The sequence below is a fragment of the Chaetura pelagica genome, unplaced genomic scaffold (assembly GCF_000747805.2).
Source record: "Chaetura pelagica isolate M959 unplaced genomic scaffold, ChaPel_1.0 scaffold83, whole genome shotgun sequence".
NCBI classification, from domain to species: Eukaryota; Metazoa; Chordata; class Aves; order Apodiformes; family Apodidae; genus Chaetura; species Chaetura pelagica.
In genome coordinates this window covers 5811561-5834165 of record NW_009952893.1, presented here as the reverse complement: position 1 = coordinate 5834165, position 22605 = coordinate 5811561, and the positions used below count along the sequence as shown (strand labels likewise).

Below are 22605 nucleotides of genomic sequence, written 5' to 3'. Positions count from 1 at the left end.
GGGGGGGGGGGGGGTGGAGGGGAGGAAGGAACATCTTGGAGGTACCATTCTTTTAATATAGTTTATTTTTTGCAAGCTTCTAATGAATTTTTTTTGCAGCACATGCCATGCCACTCTGTGGATGAAGCATGGTGCTGTGAGAGCACCCTCTGAGTGTGCCTGAGGGTCCTAGAGCCCCGCTGGCACAGGATGTCAAGAACCTCTTATAGTGCTCTACTCCACCGAAAACTGGAACTGCAACACGTTGTGCTAGGTGCAGCATCTCTCCAGTGGGACCAGCCTCTTAGGCATGATCTGCCTGTGTGCATTTGTGTGATTGCACAGCATAAAACAGAAATCTCACATGCCTAGCCAGCAAAACAGACAAGAAGGAAATCCAGCCCCTGCTGCCAGCATGCACCAGAAGAAACTCTGGGGAACAGGAGTAGGACATCTAAATCTAGTCTACCTTAGTAGATGATAGGGTGATATTTGAAGAAGCAACTTCAGAGACTTGTGACCCTTCAGATGATTTAGCAGTTCTATTTGCATCTTGTAGTCTTCTGAGGGGGTGTGCTTATCATAGATAGATAAAAAAGCATAAAACTTAGGGGTAGGTTGATCATCTGATCCTTGGTCAGTGAGTGAAGTACCTGTGCCACCAGGTTTGATGAAACAAGCTGAGGAGTTTTCTGTTACTGCTGGGTGGAGGGGAATGCAGGCTGGCATTATCTATCTTAGTCCAGGTGTATTTGCCTTTAAGTCTGGCAGTCCTGGAGTTCAGACCCTGGCCAAAAGTAGAGGATATTATTTCCCATGTGTGAAAGGTCCCACCTGCTTTGCCATTCTGCTCCTGACCTCATGTCTCAACCTTGTGTCTTCTACACCTGGACGGCAGAGCAGGTTTCATTTCTCCATGGTGCTCTCTGTTCACCTGAAGCCCTCCATGCTCCCAGAAAGTTGCTGAAGTCAGTGTTCTTTGCCATTAGCAGCTGAGGCTGTGACGCTGTGTGGTCACTCTGTTTGGCTTTGGTTGAAGAGTACAGGTACTTTACAAAGATGTGGTGCAAACTGTTACACATATTACATGAAAAAATAAGCCATAACACCTCTAAAAGGATTGTTTCTGTATATGTGCTGCCTCCATTTGTACAGGAGAGATTCAGTCATTTGGTAGAAATTGACATGTGAGTGTGAAGGGGAAAGAATGTTAGTTTGATTTAGATATTCTTGTCTCCAAACTACAGTGAATGAGACTGTTTTAACCCATGACTGTACTTGTCAGATCAATATTCACATTAAATCTTGATTAGCAGCCCCAAATTCTGTCAAAACTTGTCTCCACCCAGATGGTTTTGAATTTTCTGATTTTGCACTGTAGTAGCAATGCCACTTCGTTGCACATGCAAGCTGCATGAGCAGCTACAATGGCAAGTCTTTCAGTTGTAATGCATAAGGTAAGAGGAGGGTGAGGGTCATGGGGGAACCGAGCAAGCAGTGAAAGCTGGATGTGAGCTGCAGCCCAAGCACTGCGTGAGTTTTGAACCCTTCCAACATCAGAGGAGGGGAGAGCAGGAAACAGTCTGGGCTTGAAATAGAATGTGCTGCTTTGAGCAGGGACTTTCTTTGAAAGCTAAACATAAATTTAGGCTGGAAATTACCTTGTAGTAATTACTTTCTGGTAATTTCCAGACAACGAGTTTCAGGAAGAGTCCCTTGCTTTGAGATACAGGAGCAAGTAAGTTTATCGGGCTTCTTGGTCAGGAGCTGATGATTGCATAGTCTGTGATAAAAAAAGAGAATAATGTCCTGGATAGCAATTAATATGATTGAGTAACTTATTTATAAGTAACCTGTAACCTTTAGTAAGCTGTTTATAATTTAAAGATTTTTCTTGACAAACAGAGGAGACACTGAATAAAATAACGGAAAACATAATCATCTTGGAGAATCAAAGTAGAATTTTTCTCCTGTTAGTTACAAGTATCTTTGAGCTTTTAGGTGAGCTTTGGGCTTCTAGTGGGAACAGAAAAAGGATGGTACCAAGTAAAATAGTGTATGGATAGTAATGGATACATTAAATTATTAAGATATCTGCCTGGTGTTTAGCTGCTAACCTTGTTTGAAGATGTCACCTTGAGACAAACAAAAATAGGGCTAGAGATTGTATTTACATCTATAAACTAACTAACAGCCTTGCTTGCTTTGTTGATACTCTCTGTGCCCCATGAACACTGTGAACTGTCAGCCAGGAATTACTTCATTTTGCCCACTTACTCACATAATACAAATAATATAACATTATTAACATCAATTCTGTCTTAAAATTATAAAATTAAAACTGATTTATTAAGTTAGCCATGTTTACAATATTTCTTTTCTGGTTTAATGTATATGGCTTAGCTGTTAACGAAGACTAGTTCAGTAGAGCAAGCCTTATATGTATTCTAGATCTGCAAAGTAATTTTAAAGCTTTTCTTTTTGCTTGCTTGAAGGTGCAGTCTTTATGTTTTAATATTATTTTTGTGTGGCTAAATGTTAGGTTTCTGAATCCATATTTTAAAAGGACAACATCTCATTCCTCTTAGCAGTCTTTACTGTTGCCAGTGACTGTGTGACAAGCTGTGAACTCAGAAACTTGTTACTTGGCCAACGAACCACATGAACTTGTGGGTTCTGGTCTGAAGTTCTGTCTCTTAGTGGAGTTCAGGCACTGCCACATAAGTAATTTTTAACCACCTTTTGTAATATGCCTGACCAAAGAGGGCATACTGCACTTAGAGCATCTGAGTGTCTTAAGAATAAATATCTTGACAATCAGTGGTACATTAGATTAACAGTTAAACTATCTCAGAATTTTTGTACTTTTTTTTTTCCCTTAGGGCTAGTATGCATGTTAGTATCTGCTACTGGTATTTTTTTCTATTGTGTTGTTTTCTTATGCAGGTTTTTTTTTGTTGTTGTTGTTGTTTTAATATTGTCTTTAGAATCTCATCAATTAGAAAACTAAAATAAGGAAGAAAAATGTCTCTCCGTTGATGTAGCTTCTCAAATTCCTTGGTATATAAATGAAATCAATATCAGTAATTCTAAATAATCGTTGAGTTTTGGCAGCAGATTAGGAATACATCAAGTTTCCTCCTGAACAATTTGTTGATAATCTGTTTTATTACATGAGTGATTTTGCTGGCACTAAAATGTAGTAGCCTATTGCTAAATCAGAGTCTGCCTCTATAATGCAAGTCTGATAATTCTGCACTTCTGTAAAGGTCTATTTTGACAAAGGAGCAGCAGAAATGGGAACTCTCCTGTTTCGCTCTCTGTGGTTTCTGCCACAACTGAGCAGGCTGTTGGAGGTTACCGGCAAGCTTGCACCATGTTGTATAGGTGGTGATATTCCCTCTGGTTGCCCAGCATCCTCCTGTGAAAGGATACATTGCAGACATGTTAATTGCCACAGAAAATGTGAGGACCTGAAATCCAGAGCATGGTTAAGGAGCAGGGCTCAGGGCCAGGTCTGTGCCCTTCCACAGCCTTGCTTCCTTGGACAGCTCCATACATCTCTCAAGATAGACATGGATTACTGATGTCCTACTGTGATAGAGTGGCAGAGTTGTAGGCTTAGGAAATCCCTTCTGAATCTTTTTTTTCCTTCATTCTGGGGGGAAATATGTCCCATTGCAGGTCAGTTTTTGCCTTGGGCAAATGAGAGACCTTCCCAAGTAGTGACCTTCACTTGGTGAATATTTCCAACTGGTGAAACCATGGCTGTTTCTTCTCTTTTTTTTCTTCATACAGCAAGCTTTCATTCCCTTGAATGAAAGTAATTCCCAGTCATTCCTGGCATTTTGATTAAAATACTTGGGTAATGGGGGGCTTTTCAATTCCTATCCATCTTTATTAAATTCACAACTAGCTGTGGCTCAAAGATCTGTTAAGGTCACAGTTGTTCTTAAAGATGTCATGATGGGGCTTATTTGTTATCACCTTACTAATGGGTATCACAATCAGGGAAAAGCCTTTCTTATCCCATTTTTTCATATAGGCAGGAAATACAACAGCTGAAAGGGGAGACATATGGAACAGTTGTTATGAAAAACTTGTAAGCACCTCTTTCATCAATTAGAAATAATTTCCATGAAAAAGTTGCTGCAGTATATTTTGTATATGTTTTCCTGTATCTTCAAAAGTAGAATGCTCAGTAAACAGCATTCAGATACAAACATTGTTGCACTGAACTAGTGCTCATGATCATACAGACAAAAATTCTGTTTTGATGAGGCTTTTCCCCAAATGGTATCTTTAACAAGGATCTGAGATACAGATCAGTGCACATGAAGAAGGCTTTTAAACCAACAGCAAGGAAGGCATTTACATCCACTTAGAAAGAAATTATCCTAAAAATCTTTATCTAAAGCAAATGATGCTGTAGGTCTCTATATAATTCACTATGGTCCTTGGGCTGCTAGTTTGTGGTGATCCAAGCAATGTCACATTATTTTGTAAGGAATATAGAAAAATTGTTTCTTCATTAGAGAAGAGGGAAGAGTTTGCAGAAAGCATATACTGAAATCTTGCACTCTTTACCCCAAGCTAGGTTGATCTGCCTCATCTTCCTCTCTTTTCCTCCCACACAGCAGTCAGTTACAGAGAAAATTATCTTTCACTGTTATTACCAAAAGTATAATTGCATTACAGAAATTAGGTATGGGAACACTTGCAAGTTTTGGGGAAAGCTGGAGCAATTTTTGAAGGAAACATTAGTCCAACTGTAAAATCTAGTTTGTGATAAACTTTTAAGAAAAAGCAGAATGAAGATGCTGTAATTCTTGGTATCTAGATTAACAAACTGTAGAACGTGCCGTAAAAATCTGACAGTTTCTGGAAAATTACTTTGGATAGACACTTTGCAACAAATATTTTGTTACATCTGTGTGTTAGAGAGTTTAAGCATTTAGTTATAAAATTCATACTGGATATGTTATAAGTTGTGTTTTTAAGAAATAATATGCATTAGACTTATAGTTCAGGTCATGAGTGCACTCTTGAAGTGAACCTCTTGGCCACCCTTTCTTACCACATATCAGTTCACCTCCTTCAGTTCTTTCAAAAAAAGGTGCTTGCTCTGCAAGAGTACAGTTAATGTTCTCCAGCCTCTAATGGGCACTCCCTCCTTGGGACAAGACTAAACCTAGCATGAATAACCACTGCCCCAAATACCTAAATTGTGGACCCTATGCACCAACCATTTCACTCAATGAAATTTTTCTTACTGGGCTGCACTGCTTGCTAATGCAAATATGGCAGAGATTTGTGTGGAGCTAGTTTTGATCTCCCAAGCTAGCATGTGCGTCCTGTGTGAAAATCAAAAGACAGTAGTGGCCAAATATTAAAATCTTTACAGATTGCATGTAAATCCTGTGGGTGAAATCAAGTGAAAGAAATAGTGAGGTATGTGGAAATAAGAATTTGGATTGGCAAGGAAAAGTACGGTCCTTTGTCGTAAGGGCAAAGTGCCTTTCCCTCACCCTTTGCAAACCTGGCCCTAGAAGAGTTTCTGCTACTGATGGCCACAATTCCTGAGCACATATATACAGGCACACCCAAGTCAAGATGACATCTTTACACATCAAGTAGGGTGCACTTTGCCTGGGTTTTCTTGGATTCACCTTTTGCAGTCTGATTGAACTGCCTTGCTGAAAGGTCAGGTATGCACCAGCGCTGGTGCGTGGGAAGTGGTGACTGTGTGTGTCAACAAAAGCAAAAGCAGTGGCACGTTGGTACTAAGATCAGCTCCGTTGTTTTCTGAAACATCCTCCTGGGTCGCTTTTGGTGTGCTGTAACTCCAAAAGCGATGTGTGTAAAAATGCATTTGAGAGATTGCCATGCTGAGCTGGTAACTTGCAGAGGGTAGCTGTTGTGCCTGTTTGCCAGGTTAGCCCCATCCTTGCTCCATGGATTGGAATTCTGTTGTTGCTGGGATTGCACAGGAGTATCAGAAAGGGAGATTCATTTATTTACTTGAAGCTTCATTAAAAGTTATGAATAATTAATTATGAAGCAGCCTGAGCCAGGAGAGAATCTTTCTTACTATCATTGTTTTTTACTCTCTGACAGCCATGTTGGGAGGGAATAAAATGTAAAAAGCATTCTTTGGAGTATCTAGTGAGGACTGTGTCCCCTTTGTTTATTCAGGCTTGCTGAATATAAAGTCGGATTGGTTTTCATTTTGAGGGGAGAAATCCACCATGAGAAAAATATTTTACTTCATCACAAATTCTCATTTTTCCTTTGAAAAGTTATTTGGATGAAAAAAAAAAAAATTGAGTAGACCTCAGAAAAACCCATTTAAAAATATTTCCTTTTTTGTCTTGTTCAAATTGCTGTCTTTCAAGACTGTAAATGTCTGTGTGACCTGATCTAAATGTAGACCCTTATTGTTGGGTCTGCAGGATTAAGAGGAATCAGGGCAGGTGCAGAGAATTGCATGGGGACTTCTGGTTTGTTACAGTGGCTCTTATTCCTTGGGGACAGAAATAACCCTCTTGATCACTTTATATGTATGTATAAATCATAGCTGCCAGTACTTTGCATTGTTTGTATACACAAATACATAAAATGCAAAACATTGATAGCCATGATTTCAAATATTTTTGGCAGATTTTTGTTTTGTTGAATTTGTGGCTGTAATGCCTGTGTGTGCATGCGTGTGCAAGAATATTAGGTGCATATAGAATATATTTTATTTATATTTCTATAGTTAAAACAGAACCAATGAGCAGCAGTGAGATTGCTACTACTACTGCCACAGACGGGTCTTTAGACAATTTCTCAGGATCAGGTAAGGAATAAACAAAGGTTTTAAGCTCAGCATTTTTTCATTTAATATTTTCTTATCCCATGGGGCCTAAACCGGTGCACAGCTGTTAAAAAGCCTTGTGAGCTTTGCAGCTAATGCCTATTTCTGTTCATCTTACTCAGACAGTGTAAGTCAATAGGAGTTTTCCCCGAGTAAGGATCATTACAGCATCAGGCTTATTAATGTCCATTGGTGTCTTCGGTGGGAATCTGACTAGGGAGTATTCTGGCCCAGAGTAATTACTCTTCTGTTTTCTGTGAGTAAACATACCTAGCTCTGTGATTAGTGCTGTAATTGAGGGGTAGGTTTTCCTCATTTATTGTAATTTATTATTATCAAGGTATTCATTCTTTTGTCAGGCTTTTTTTCTTCCTGGAAGCCTCTTCGCTTCTAACATACGGGGGATAAACACTGAGAAAATCCTAAGATGTTTGCACAGGTTTGCATACCTGTGGATTAACTGTGGTGTTTCTAGCACTTGTTTTTTACGGTGCAAATAAAATAAAAAAGGATCTAATACTATGTTGTGGTATTATATCTCCAGAGTAGCAAAATTTGACATCTTGCAACCAGTCAGGCTCCAAGTAGCCAGTCCTTTTCTGGTCTTGTCATGGCCTCCATTTTCTGTGCACGCTGTTAAGTATGGAAGTATCAATTTTGAAAGCCAAAAAATAATTTCCAGGGTATTTTAAATCTCTAAAAGAAGAAAAGGGTAGTGTGTTTAATAGTAGTGTTGATCTGACTAAAGGTCAGACTGTAACATTTGGCATATCTGCAGCCAAACAGGCCACAGAAAGAAAAACTATCAGGTGAGGAAGGCACGGAAAGAGATTCCCTGCTTCCTTCCATGCTCCACAAGAGCTCTTGGAGTGTAAAGATGATGGATTTTCCCTGTAGTTGGCCAGGAAAGGGGTAGCTGGCGAAGGGTAATTATCCGTGCCTTGTTTATTTCCAAGTACTTAGCAATAGGGCCTGTTGTTTCTCCGGCTGTCTGATTTTACAGTAGTCTCATAACCTGCTGCTGACCCCTTTCTGGCAAAGGCTTCAAAACCGGCCTGGGGGCCTAGGGAAGAAATGGCACCCAAATGGTAACCAGAGAGGGAAGGGCTCCCAAAAGTAATGCCTAGGGCAGAGCACACCGGCACATCCGCGGCGCTCTCAGCAGCACCCAAAAATACCAAACGAAATTGGGTGGGTTGGCATTAAGTTGTGTGTCAGCAGTGGCAGGGCAGCTGGGGAGACGCTCCCTGTTCAGCCTCCAAGCCTGAGGTGTTTCACTAAGAACATTTGCACATTGGTGTAGACATCTTTATGCCATGCTGGCTGTTTTGAAGGTCTGAAAACATTTTAGAAAGAAGAAAAGGTGGAGGGGGGGGGGAGGGAGCTGGAAGTGTAAGATGGCAATACATCATCTGTTTTATGAAATTATTTTTTTAAAAAGAGGCACGTGCTCTGAAGCTGGCCATATGTTTTCAATCGAGGCATGCATAAAGCTCCTTCATAAAATGTAGGTCTTAAAAATTCTAAAAGTTAATAAAATGTTGCACTTGAGATATCAGTAATCCTTTGAAAATATGAAGGGAAATGTTTCCATTAGGAAATAGATTGTTTGCATTGAAAATGTTGTCCGTGTGCGAGCAAAGAATTAACTATTGCTCAAGAGTTGTACAAAGGGGCAATTTAGTATTTGAAATTTGTAATCAAGATTTTTATGTTAAGCGTTCTTGTATAGTTCCTGATAAAATATTATTTTCTATCTAAGGTATCAATGATATTTGAATTTAATTAAAACCTTGTTAATACTCTGAAATTCTATTAGGAAAAATAATATTTATCTTTGGTGTGTGTATTTACACTTCTGTGTGCTTTCTTTTCTCCTTGGTGCAGCAATTGGAAGCAGTGGTTTCAGCCCAAGACAAACACACCAGTTCTCCCCACCACAGATTTACCCTTCCAAGTATGATATCTTTTAAAAATAATAATAGTAGTAGTAGTAATAATAACTGAAATAGGCATATTTTAACCTCATTTAAAATAATAATTGGGTCCATCTGTTAAGTCATAGTTTAAACCACAGCAGCTTCTAGGGGGAAAAAAGAAATGCTAAGAATGTATTTGAAAAATATTTGGGAAATCCTTATTTTACTTTTTCTTTTACTATTGATTTCCTATTGTCATTTTGCCTTTGTCTTACAGTTTCTATTGTCTAGCACAGCCTATGATTATGTGTTAATGAAGTAGCAGGATTAAAATAAGGCTAAAAATAAGTACACACCTCTGTCTAATGCAGCGTCTGTCCTATTTTCTGTCATTTGTAATCAATAGCAGACCATACCCACATATTCTTCCTACACCCTCTTCACAAACGATGGCTGCATATGGGCAGACACAGTTTACAACTGGGATGCAACAAACTACAGCTTATGCCACCTACCCCCAGCCCGGTCAACCCTATGGAATCCCTTCATATGGTAAGAAATCATGTCCGTGTTACTTTGTTCTAGAGGTAAATACTTTTTTAGAACAAGATTACATGACACTTGTGTCAGTGCTTAGTGGGACAGCTGTGCTCTTGAGAATTTCTTGTGGAAGACTGGTAATTGCCCCATTGGATTGAGTGATGCAAAGTTATGTATTAAAGAGTTAAGAAGCTACTTAAGAGAGTGACTCTGTTTTAGGATTAAGGAGAGAGATTCATTAGGTTTTTATTGGTGATATAAAAAAAAACAGCACTGAAATGGAAAAAGAGATCTAGGATTCTCCATTACACAGACACAGCTCCTGGTGACTTGCCGAGGAGCTCGGCTCTTCGGCAAGGCAGTAGGGTAAGTCCGTAAATAAAGGTCTGAATTTCAGCTGATCTGGATTACTGTAACCCAAGTGAGTCAGTGAAGCTGCACTGATTTTCAGCAGGTGAAAAACTGATTCAAAAAGACCCACCAAAAAAATCCCACTTTCAATGTGTTCACATTCCCAGGAGGTGAAAATTGAGGTAAATTGCCACTAAAGCTCTGTCTGCCTGATGAAGGAGATAGTACTAAGTAGCACATATTTCAAAAAAAAATTTAATTTAAAAACAAGCTTCTGTGGGTGAGACCATTTTGCTGCCAGACTGTCTGCTGGCAGACTGCATAGCAGTTCTGCAGTGCGGATGCGTTATTAGAAAATAGGTCTTATACTCCTCTGGGGGAATACATTAAAAACATACAATCCACATGCTTTTATCAGTATATTGTGTAAAGATACATTCAGGTAATGTAAATTGTATAGCAAAAGGACAGAACTCACTGTACAAGCTGTGCCCCTTAAAATCATTAGTGCAAAACTGGTGAATCTTTCATCCTGAAATCTTCAAGTTGGGATCCACTCGGTCTCAAGTATATTTTACAGCAGATTATTGTGAATAATACTAGGTATAAGAAACAGATTATTAATTCCTCTTAATTTAAGAAATGTGTTTCTTTAATATATCATAATTATCATCCAAGGAAGCTTCTTGTGGCAACAGACTTGATTACTTACTGCCAAAACTATGGTTATAAACATGAGTAGGATGTTTCAGTTTCATTTCCATTCCACGTGTTTTAAACTTGCACAAACAAAATATTTTAAGGATATTTAAAGTAGTTGTTCAAGACTAGAGAGGTGGGGATGATTCTTCCCCCCCCCACCCCCAAGCTCATGTTGCTGATGAGAGCTTGTCTGCTATTTCCATCTGACTCAGGTGGTGTGATAACAGATGACCCCTTTCCCCACCGCGCTCTTCTTGACCCGTTTCTCCTGCGGACACCTCATGTTCATACTTGGCTGGCTGCAGTGTCTTAGGCAGCCCAAACACTGGCTTTTTTGTTTTTCACTTAGTTCCTCTGGATAGAATCCTGACCTCACCAAAGTCAACTATAAAACTCCCACTGACTTCAGCAAGACCTTGATTTCACTACTTGAGTTTAGTTGTCTCGCTGTTGTCGGAGCTGTAATTGAGAGTTGCTTTACTTGGCAACTGCTCACCAGGGGTTAACATGCCTGCCTGCTCCTTTGTTTTGGTTTGGTTTGGGTTTTTTTTGCCCAGACCATTCTTTGTGCCTAGGACTTCAGATTATTTTGCCTAGCATTTTACATTATAGAGCTGCTTCTGACCACTGAACCCACTGGCTTTTTAGCCAAGTGGTTTTTAACATGTTTTTTCAGACAGTGCCTCGTGACTGGAGCTAACGTGCTCCTTGGTGATGTACTTTATAGAAGTAATATGTAAAAGCAAATAATATTACAAAGGTTTGGGACCTAACACCATATGTATTTTTGCATATTTAAGGCACATCATGTAATCCATGTTCACAAAATAAATTACATAAGGAAAACTGGCATGCTCATTTGCAATAGGCAAAACCCAAAGCCTTGTTTAGAGCCAAAATTCTCCTCTTGGGTCTGCAGCTTAGATCCCACAATCTGCCTTGTCTTTCTCTCATCCAGGCAGAGCTTCTAGTAGGTATAAAGAGAGGAGACTTATGTGAAATGAAAAACTGGGGGGGGGGTGTGAGGAGGGAGTGCTTTGTTTCTTTTTGTTTCTTTACTCTGGGGCTTACTGAAAGCAAAGTATTTGTAGATTCACATATCAAAGTTCCTCAGATTTTCTCTCTAGGGCAGAGAAGGTGCTGTCTCAAACGCACCTCTAGCCTATTAGTTTTTCCACTCCCCCACCTCCACCATGCTGCAGCCATGCAGGCAGGAAGGGGGGTGGAGGGGAATGCCACTGACAGCTGCCTCCCTGGGGCTCCTGGCTATGCTACATCTGAAGAGCCCCTGAGGAGGCTGGAGAATTTCCTGAAGCTCCCTCCTCCTGCCTGCTCTGGTACCAGCATCTAGCAAATGCTTTGCTTTCCAACTTCTTTTCTTTCCAGATACTGGAAGTCCCCTTATATTTTCTCACTATCCCTTCCCACTTCCTTGCATACATTAGACTTGGGAGAAGGAGAAGGGAGCATCAAGGTTTGATGAGTGAAGGCCTTCTGGATGAGAGCAGGTGGAAAGAGTAGGTCCCAGGAGATGAAAGGTTCTTCATAGTGTGGAGGTTTGCAAAAGGGCACGTCAGTGCCAAGCTGTCTTCACTTAAGTGGCATCCTCCTGCTGCTGCCTTTAATCATCTCCTCCTGCTTCATCTGAAATGGAGAGTTGAATCAGGCCATTAAAGCTGATCTAGAAATGTAACGTTTGATTGAGTTAAACTTTCTCTAAGCAACATTTAATCAGCATTTCAGAAGTCTTTAAACAGACAACAAATAGGGGTCATTGATACCAAAACATCCATAGCAGGAGTTTCCCCTTGGAAATGAGGTGTCGGATTTATCATCGGGATTGTTCAGTTGTAACATGAAACAGAAGCAGCAAGTAAGCATCAGGGAAAAACAAGCAAACAGAGTTAGTCTGGCAATTATGAGGTTTGGCAGAAGGAATTAAGGGTAATTAATGACAGCAGTTGAAAAATAATTATTTAAATGGCAGAAGAAAATATGCTGCCATTTGTATATAGGGAGATACTGATGTTCTGCAAACACAGTAACTACTCAGATCTCTCCTAACTTCAAACATTGATGATATTGTTTAAAAAAAAAAAATCCAACCAGAAAATGGACTGAGATTAACCATTATTTTCAAAGCAATATTACTAATTCACATTTAGTTAATTCAGTTCAAATAATGATGGTTTCTGATCAATGAGGTATCACTAAACTCTGCAATGAAACCTAAGGGTATTGCATTACTTTTCCGTTGCTTTGGCTATAATTATTTTTAAATGGTAGTTCATGTTGGGACAACCTTGTAATTAAAACTAAGAGACAGAGACTGAATTGTGTGCATTTCCTCAGTGTTTCACTTGTTGATGTTTGCTTGCTTGTTATATTACAAATTGGAAGAAGAATCACTGAAATTAGGAGACAACTCATTTATTTAATTTGACTTAGGTTTCTTTTATTACTAAATTTGGAAATTAGAGGGCAATGTGATATGTAATGGATTTCACTGTCAGTGCAGATTAATTATTCCACTATTTTTTTTCCCAGTTTGAGAGATTCCTTCAGGAGCAGTTCCAGTCTGTTAGGTGTTTATTTGTTTAAAGACTAAATGCCTCCTATAGTGCTTAATTAGCTTTGAAAATCATCATTACACTTAATGCTCCTAGTTCTCTTTATCCACTTCTAATTCTTTAGAAAGCCAGTGCACTCAGAGCCATGTAATTTTCATGTGGAAATATTATACAATGCAAATTTCAGTTATGTCATAACTGGGTGGATGGCAGGAGAGTTTGGCTACGCTATGCTTCATTAAAATCGTATAAAATTGCTAATCTACCTCTGTGAAATGTCATGAATATATGGAAAAGTTAGCCTCTGGCAGGAAAGGAAAAAAGGAATAATGCAACTTCCTATTCATGTATAAATTTCTTTTGCAGTTATTGGAAGCACAGTTTTGAATTTAACCTATCCCTTATGAACTTCAGTTTTATGTGTGCTTTTAGACTGTCCTTATCCTATTCATTTGTGCATGCTCTCAGTATTTGTTCTCTCATGCATGAATACTAGGTATATGTTAAAAGTGCTGATAATCAAGTGATTTTATTTTCCATCCCTGTTTGAATATGAACAAATAGATTTGCTGTCACTAACTGATTTAGGTGCATTGTGGGCAGGCATCAAGACAGAAGGTGGATTGGCACAGTCACAGTCACCTGGACAGACAGGATTTCTAAGCTACGGTGCTAGCTTTAGCACACCTCAACCTGGACAGGCTCCCTATAGCTACCAGATGCAAGGTCTGTATAAACAGAAATTACCATTAACTACATGTAGTTGATGCTGTGGAGTTTTTTTTCTCCCTTGTTTCTTTACATTCCTAGGATAAAAATGAATGTTTGCTTGAGCACTTACCTCTGATGTTATTGCAGTTGGAGCTGAAATAATGGTTGCCTTTGCTGAGAGCAGTGACAGGCCAGCTCTCAGCAGTTTGGAAGATCCCTCACTTAATGACTTCATTAATTTTGAAATAGTGAGGTGTTGTAGTGTTACTACAGTAAAAATGTATCTCCAAATAGCAATAGTTTAACAAATAGTGAACGTGACAAAGGGACTCCTGGAAAACTTGTCAGGATTATGAATTTAGGAAGTGCCAAATATAATTTGACACCTGAGTATGTTTGGAGAGGGAGAAGATAAAAATACCTAATGCAGCTGCGGAGGTAGCTAAGTAGTGATTGAAGTCTGTTTCTTTGAAGTCTATTTAAAAGCTGGAAGTCTTTGTATGTGTGGGCTATTATTATCAATTATTTTTTGTAGCTTTACTTGCCTGTTTAGTTTACTTAATACCTTTCCACCTTGTTCTCCCAATTCCTTTTTCCCCTTCTGTATTGGGAAGTCACTGGGTGTTCCCAAGTCTGTTCCCAAGTTTGAATATCTTTAAGGGATATTTTTTAAAATCTATGTTTACGGCAGATAGCTAATTTTGGATGTCTGCTGCAGGACTTTTAATCCCTGAATTTGACAGTCAAAATCAAGTGTGTTTCATATTTTAGAACTGTTGAAAGAAGTGATCACTCACAGAATTGGACCACCTTTCTTAAAAGTTCACCACCTCTTTTTTTTATTATCATGCTCCATTTAAACTCTGTGCCATCATGTAAAAGCTCCATGAAATGCCTTGAGGCAGAAGTACTTTCAGAGACCAAATGACTGAGGTTTTGCTTTTGTTCCACAGCTTTGAGGGTATATTGATCCAGTCCTTCACTCAGAGACAAGTTGAATGTTTTTGGGTTGTTTTTTTTACATCCTCTCCTGAATTGTGTTGAGTAGCTCCATGGGGCAGAAGCAACCATTGACATCTCAAGTATTGCTTACTTGTAGTGTGCTCTGACAAGAGGAAGACAGTGTAAGAGTAGTATGCAGATTTTCTTCTACACGATGGCTAGCGGTGATCTTCTACTCATCAGAGTAAATACAATGATAAACAGGTTTCTGGTTTTGCTTTCTGCAGAGAGTCACACTAAAAAAATCCAAACACACATAACCCTTCTCTCAAAGAAACCCTACCTCTCTGTAGAAGAGAGCTCAAAACCCTTGCCAGCAGCAGCTGCAAGGAACTCCTGGATCAGCATTCTAGCTTTTAAGGAACTGATACTTCGTAGTTACTAGGAAATAGAGTTATTGAAAAATCATGTCTGTATTGCCTATAATTTCTATTGCAGTAGTGACTTCATGCCACAGTCATGTACTGGGATCCTGTTGTGCTAACTTATACAGTCAAATTAAAATATAGTCCCCATAGAAGTTGGAGGGTAAAATAAAAAACACGGGCTTATTGGAGCCTAATATAACAATACAGTTGACACAGTTTAGACATAATAAACAGTCCTCACCCCATATGTGACCCCATGTTAGATAACCCCATGTTTATCTAACAGCTCTAAAGGTGGGAGTTTTGGGAAGATACAGAGGAAAGCAATGTCAATAAAAAAGTTTTTTAGGGAGGACAATAAAGTAGTTTTGCAGATGTCTGTGGGAAACTCATTTGATAGGGGGAGGAAAGGGGGAGCAGCATGGGAGAATATGAGAAAGTGCTTGTTGCAAAATTTTGAGAGTAAGTAGTGACTTCTGGCATTAGTAGAGCAAAGCTAGGGCTCAGTAATGGACTACATAGAGGTCTGTTGTATAGGGTATTGCTTTGTTTTCTGTGATACGTAAACTGTGTACTAGATCAGAATTGTCAAGGTCATGAAAGGGTGGTGGTTGTCAAGAGATGGAACAGTAAGATCTTGGCAATTCTTTCAGCTGTACACATTGAACAGGAAGGATCTAAAAATGTTCTGTAAAAGATTTGTTAAAGATGACCCAGTTGTGAAGCTCTAATGAGAGCATGGTCCGAGGCGCTGATTTCATGATAGTGTTGTCTGCGAGCTGAGGGAGGAGGGAGTCTGAACTTGGGTCCTGCTGCAGCTGTGCTGTCCTTGGTTTGAGAGCTACCTACCTGTGAAAGGTAGCAGATCCCTGGCAGTCTAGCTTGGGTGGAAGAGCCACAGGTCAGAGTGGGTGAGTATGTGTGTATGTAATTTCTTTTGTGCAGCACAGTGTGTGGATGAAGGAAGGACTAGTCTCTTACAGAAACTTGACAGACCATAGGAATGGAAAGAAGGAGAATGTTTCAAATTAAAATACTGGTGGAGTTGTTGGAAGCTAAGTAGAAAAGAATCATATTGCTGAACATGTCTTTCTTGCAGTTCAGTTTTGACAGTATATATCTATACTATGTGTGAAAGTAAGTGTCGTTTTAATGTTTTCATTAGGCTAAGCTTTGAATTTGAAACAACTTTAAATTGACTTAATTCTTCCTTTTGATTGAACAGATGTTAAAAGTAAACAGAAACATTCATTTCCTTTTCCTCATTTAATTTTGGAAGGAGAACCTATTCATAGTTTCAGCTGTTATTTAAGGACAAAATTGATCCTCTTGACAGAAGATGGGGGTAGTGCTGCTGGTGTTCAGTTGTTTGTGCAGAAACCTCCAGAGAGGGAAAAAGAGTTTATTCTCCCTTTCCCCTCTAGCATTATACGGACGGGGCAGCCTCAGCCTTGTCATAGCCTGCAACAGCAGTTCTTCATCTCCTGTGTGTGGCTACTGAGCTGCTAAATGGAGATAATGGATCCCACAACCTATTTCACAACCAAACTTTACAGGACAGTGTGCTTGGGGCCCTGCTGGCCTTCTTGCTTGCAGTGAAGGGGATTCCCTACAGTCTTGCAGTTACCTTGTTTGTGCTCCCTGACTGGGGTTACCTCACATTTGAAAGCTTTGGAGTTATTCTGGTTCCTCTCCCTGGGGCGAACATTTCCCTGCAATGTAAAGGTGCTGCCTCAAGGTGCGTGTGCAGTCAATTAAAGCCAGGGCTTTTCCTGGACCTGCTAAAATTACAGCATGATTAGTCACCGAACGATAGCAGAGGGAGAGACTGCCAACTTTTGAAAATTATGAGGAAAATTGCTGCCTGTGACTCCTTGCTAAGGTTTTTCTGGTAACTGGATTTTTGTTTGTTGCAGATTTATTGTCCCTGTAGTGGGACTGTGGAGGGGAGAGGGTAAGAAGAGGACCTAGGTGGTTCTGCCACCCTGTCTCCCCATCCCCCCAACCCTCACCTTAATAAGTATGTTCCTGAAGCTGTATTTCATATAAGTTGCTTCATAGATGTTGAAAGACCACTTACATGACTAATGGCTGTGGGAAAAGGCCGTTGTTCCTATATTGGCACTGTTACAAGGATTGCTCAGTGAGGATAAATGGAGTGGAGAAGGGCTGGGGGAAATGTCAAGGAAAGAGCTCAATTTCTAGCTGTCTTCTTGAGTGTCCTTTTGGTTGTGATAAAAGCATGGCTTTTACCCTGCACTGAAGCATCCTACTGCTGGAAGGGCACTAGACCTGTGATGAGCACTGGCATTGTTTTAGTTACCAAGACTGTGAAGTTTGAGAATATACTAACCAAATCGGTTTGGGAATTCAGCCATAAAAAAGTAAACGTTAAGGTATTCCGTTATTATTATACAGTATGAAAATATTGTGCTGGATGGCTAAGCAGTTACTAGGACAACAAGAGGGAGTTTGCCAAGGATTTTTGAACACTGTAAGCAAACGGAAGAAACCTTGAGTTTAAATAGCCCATCTGGCCGTCTTAGGCTTTCCCAGGAGAGCTGCACGAAACTTCTGCCACATACATAGTACCCTGATGATAGACATAGCCCATGGCAAGGAGATTGAGCTAGGAAAGCAAATGGACTTCTGTGGCAGATGCACAGGGGAGGACCACATCTTGCTCCTTGTGGCAGCCTGAGGGCCAGCCCCACTCCTGGAGCCCGCGCCCTGGTCCCAGCAGGGTCTGGCGGTCTTCCGACACTGACTGGGCTTCCCAGCTTTAGTGTGGGTCCATGCCCTTTGCAAAATAGACCTTTGACCTGCAATTTACAGCTTTTATAACATTTTAAAGATACGTAGCTGGTCAACTTGGGGCAGTAAAGCTCATTAATTTCTTAGAGATTCTTATTTTTGTGTTTATTCAACTAAGGCAGGAACAGCAGCTCTATGCCATGCCACTGCCAAATATTTAAAAAACAAATGGCAGAATTGGAGTATTTACAAAAAAACTTTCGACCAGTAATTCTGGGTGGCCCACAGAGCTGTTTCTGAGAAACCTGCTTCATGTTTGTTACGGTCTAGGAGACCCCTACCCCTCCTCCATAGGAGCCAGTGCTGACCATGAGATGAAAGAGAGAGATTTGTGTGTTAGTATGTGTGTGCCTTTGTCTGAAAGGGAGAGATACTGGCTGGCATGTAATTACTTTTCTCATTTGCTCTTGCAAATTATTTGCCAAACTTTCTGTGGAAAGATAATATATTCCTCAAAAAAAAATTTTGTTTTGTTTTTCTATAACTATGAGAGGCCTTTTATATCTTTTCAGAATGGTTCAAAACATGCACCTATAAAACTTGTGTTTGAATGTATTACTGCATCACTCAGTAGTAACTACAGAAATAAAAAGAGACACAGTGGCTTACATTCTTCCTGCCGAAGCACTCTTAGAAATAAAATAGCATTTCAAAGTTTTGCAATTTAAAATATTTTTCAGCTGTATTTTGGCTCTGGGGTTTGTTATAATAAAAATCACATCTGTTTTCCAATTTTAAATTAAATTTAAAAGAACATGTTTTTCTCATTAGTACTGTTTATCTGCACTATCTGCTAAACTTGGATGTCAACTCTTCTGCTCGAGCAATCTGATTTTAGTTCACAGGATTAGTAGCATCTATCAACAATCATAGGTTTTTTTGCACTAATAGCAAATACAAGAGAAGTCTTTATAGTCATTATCACACTTTAGGCTTCATCTTTTACTCCCACTGCTGTTGGACATACTTCACATCTATTTTGAGGCTTAACTTGTGAAGTCTTTTAACTAACTTTTGCAATCAAAGCATTTAAACATTTTGTGCCTGACTTTTTATCTAGAATATTTACTGGTTGGGTTTTTTTGCTTAAGAAAGTAAATAGCTCACAAATAACCCTTTAGGCTTGCACTAGGCATGCCCTGCCTGCATTCCTTGCTGTTTAGGAGTTGCAAGAAATGTCACTTTCCCCTGTGAGTAACCACTCTGTAGGATTTGGTTAATTGAGTTGTGTCAGGTAGATCAGAGGATCAGTGCATCTGTACGCCTGGCTCCCTATTGATTTCCACCCCTCCTTGCCTCCTTTGCTCACCTGCAAGCTTTTGCTCCCAAGGTGTTGATATATCTTTGCACTAAAGCAGGTTTCAGTGGCAAGGGAGGCTGTAAACAACCCATGCACTTTTGTGCAAGCTCCTTGCTGGCTGGTGATCTCCTGCTGGATGAGTTCAATAGGTTGAGTCATTACAGACTTTCTGGTGGCTTATGTAGCTTCACCCTGTGCATCCATATGTCTCAGCTGGTGGCTGTGTCGCTCCCAGGTTATAACCAGCGAGGGCAAAACAGCTGAAAGGGGGTTGCTGCCCTTTTAGTGGAACAGCTTCTCAGGTTAGGTTTTAAACAAGAGCCCCATCTGTCAAATTGTGGTGGCTCATGAGGGGAGGAGGGAGGTAAAGGCAGTAATTCAGTCTCCAGGCTGAATTCAATCCTGAGTTTCTCTTCTCAGAGAGGTACTTTCTTTCTTTTTTTTTTTTTTTTTTTTTTTTTTTTGTCATGCCTGGTAGACTCTAGGAAAAAAAAAAAAAAAAAAAAAAAAAAAAAAAGTTTGTGGCCCAAGGCTGTGTATGATTGATTAGCAAATCCTAATGGCTTTGCAGTTGGGCTGAGCTGGTAGGAGTAGGGAGTTACAGCTTTTGCTGTCTCTGGGCACTGAGGTTCAGAGAGAGAAAAGGACCCAGATCTTGAAGGTGGTAGGAGAAACAGAACCTATGGGCTTCACTGAGGGGAGATGGCCTCTCTTGGGACCAGGCTCGTAGTTATTGTTCAACAAAACCTGAAGGTGAAGCGCTCATTACTTCCACAACACTGGGGATTATTCAGAGGGGTGGGATAACCTAACATCAGACTCGAGGCGGCTCCAAATTCCTTTCTAAATTTCAAGTTCTTCTTTTTATTACAACAATGAAACACAGGGTGTGGGAATGATGAATTATCACTTTCCTTATATTAACATGTTACAGAGCTGATGACAACCAAATCGATCAACATGTGGGAAATATTATGAATATACCATATCCGTATGATATAATAGTGTGATGGAAGTTATTTTCAGACACTGTGTTTTAGTAATTCACATAATTTTTCTTTTCATTTCAGGCAGCAGTTTTACAACATCATCAGGAATATATGCAGGAAATAATTCTCTCACAAATTCTACTGGATTTAATAGTTCACAGCAGGTAAATTTGTAAACATGAGTCAAGGAAACTGGCAAACTTAGAATTATCGTCCACTGAAAAAATGTAACCCTTAAGTAGCTTTTTGAATGAAATTAGCCTCATTTCATGTGAAACTAATGTTTATAAATGTTTGTCTCCAATTTATCCTCTTCCAATAGTAGAACTAATTGTCTGGGTTTGATGTTCGTATTCACATGTCTTCAGTACTGTGCCTCATAAACTATTTGTATGAGAAGACATACTAAATTATGTGTAATTTAGATTTTGTTTTACTGCCTCACAGCTTTAGGTCCCACAGCATCTAGTCCAGGAAGCATACGTGCTGAAAGTCTGACATGTGTTTGTAGTTATATTTTGGAATTTATACTAAAAAGTAGCAAAACTTTGATGGACTATTCAGTTGCTTTTTTGTCTTGCAGGAATATCCCTCTTATCCCAGTTTTGGCCAGGGCCAATACGCACAGTATTATAATAGCTCACCATATCCATCACATTACATGACAAACAGCAACACCAGCCCAACGACACCCTCCACAAATGCAACATACCAGCTTCAAGAACCACCATCTGGCATCACCAGTCAAGCAGTTACAGATCCTGCAGCAGGTAATTACAGGGATTTTATGGTCCCTATGAAGCACGCTTTTGTAAGTTGAAAGGGGGTTGAATTGGGTTTTTTTTTTGTGCAGTCGATTTTTTTTTAATTATTCCTTAATCCTGACCCTGTGGCACATCTTGCATAAATTCCCACATAAAATAGACTAAAGAAAAACTGAGACGAATTAAAGTTTAAAGCTTGTGCAAAATACAAGTTGTTTGTTTTTATTTTTAAAATGCTTGTGTTAAAAATTACAAGTTATGGGAAGGTCTTTACACCAAAACAGAACCTGATGCTTTTGAACTCTGTCTTCATTAAGATAAACTTCTTTGATTTTTCCTAAGACTGAAATTGAGAGGCCTTCAGACCATAGCACAACTGTCCACTTGAAAGAGAGCTTTTGTGTTTTTCACTTTTGGAGGACATACTAATGCTTGTAATGGGGAGCTGAAATTCCACAAGTGTTTCCATTTTAAGAAAAGATTTTCAGTGGCTTTTTCTTCTTCCCAGTCGTTTTACCTTTCTTGCTGGAATTTGGCATTCCTTTACTACTTGAGATGTTTTTTGAACATTTATGCCAAACTGCTCCAGCTGTCTTTGGAAATAAGAGGTGAAAAATACTTTTACTGTTATTAAAAAATAAAAAAATAAAAAAAAATTCTAACAGTTCAAACATGTTAGTAGTTAGTAGATGGCAGAAGTTTGAAATCTGTCAGAGAGAAAGTCCAAGGTTGCAGATATGTTTCTCAGTAATGCAGTAAGCAGCAGCTATGATTTAGCAATGTTATCATTGCCTGTTATCATCAGGTTTTGTTTTGGAGTTTTGTTGAGAGAGGTTTGTTTTTTTCCTTGAAGTTCTTGATGGAACTGATCTTGCATGTGCAATGTGAGCTTTCATATAATTTGCTAGCATTCTGTTGGTTTTCTGCAAGTGTGTACCTGAAGAAAATGTATACAGTGTTGTCTCTTTTGATATCTTAATTGAAAGTAAGTAGAGAAGAAAATACAGCTGGTTTCTTTGTTTATATGCACATGTGTGCAATGTATTTGAGAGAAGAATCTTTCTAAATATATGAATGCATATTGGAGTCTGCAGGTTTTTGACTATATGGATGCATACTGGAGTCTACATAATTACACTGCTTTTTACTTTGTTGTAAATTTTTTAGTTTAGTTTTCTTGTGTGAGTTTTTTTGCCTTGTTTTTGTTTGTTTGTTTTTTAGTTGGAAGCTGTAACTTTTTCTAAACCCAAAAAAATAATGTGATCAAGTTTTAGATTTTATCAAGGTACTAAAATGGAGTTGTTGTATCATCTGTATCTTGATCTGCTGCAAAATCTTTGTGTATGTACTTTTTCAGTGGTTGATACTTCCTAAAAAGAACAGTAAACAAATATACAGGGAGGGAAGGTATAATTTTCCCAAGCTCAACCTTTGTGGCTTAAAGGCTGTCTTCCTGTTTAACTAGTTTTCTGTGCTCTGTAAGCCTGGACAGAATCTCTCTACCAGTTCCTTTTTAGGACATTTTTCTTTTCTCCCTCAGATCTTCTGGACTCTTGTTAAGAAAGTTTTGTCCAGATATTTGAAATAAGTTGTTCTCATGGGTAGGTCCTGCACCTAAGTCCTCTTCTAATTTATGCTTTCATCTATGAAAAGTATATCCCCCAGTGCCCTACTGCTCTCCCTCAGACATGTTCCTTGGTCATGTGCACACCTCCTCAGGCACTGCCAGGACTACTG

At 39.3% G+C, this 22605-nt stretch overlaps 1 protein-coding gene across 5 annotated transcripts in view; it reads left to right on the top strand.

Annotated features, from left to right (window-relative positions):
- Window positions 1-22605, top strand: part of EYA1 (EYA transcriptional coactivator and phosphatase 1) — an 83309-nt gene that overhangs the window by 8273 nt on the left and 52431 nt on the right. For 2 of the 5 annotated variants that reach the window (XM_009995566.1, XM_009995564.1), the window contains exons 2-7: window positions 6740-6820; window positions 8726-8795; window positions 9164-9309; window positions 13524-13646; window positions 20186-20268; window positions 20688-20874. In XM_009995566.1, the coding sequence (XP_009993868.1) occupies window positions 6740-6820; window positions 8726-8795; window positions 9164-9309; window positions 13524-13646; window positions 20186-20268; window positions 20688-20874 (690 nt within the window). Of the gene's footprint in view, window positions 1-6739; window positions 6821-8725; window positions 8796-9163; window positions 9310-13484; window positions 13647-20185; window positions 20269-20687; window positions 20875-22605 lie in introns of all 5 variants that reach the window. The other 3 variants (XM_009995567.1, XM_009995565.1, XM_009995568.1) reach the window with 3 other exon arrangements.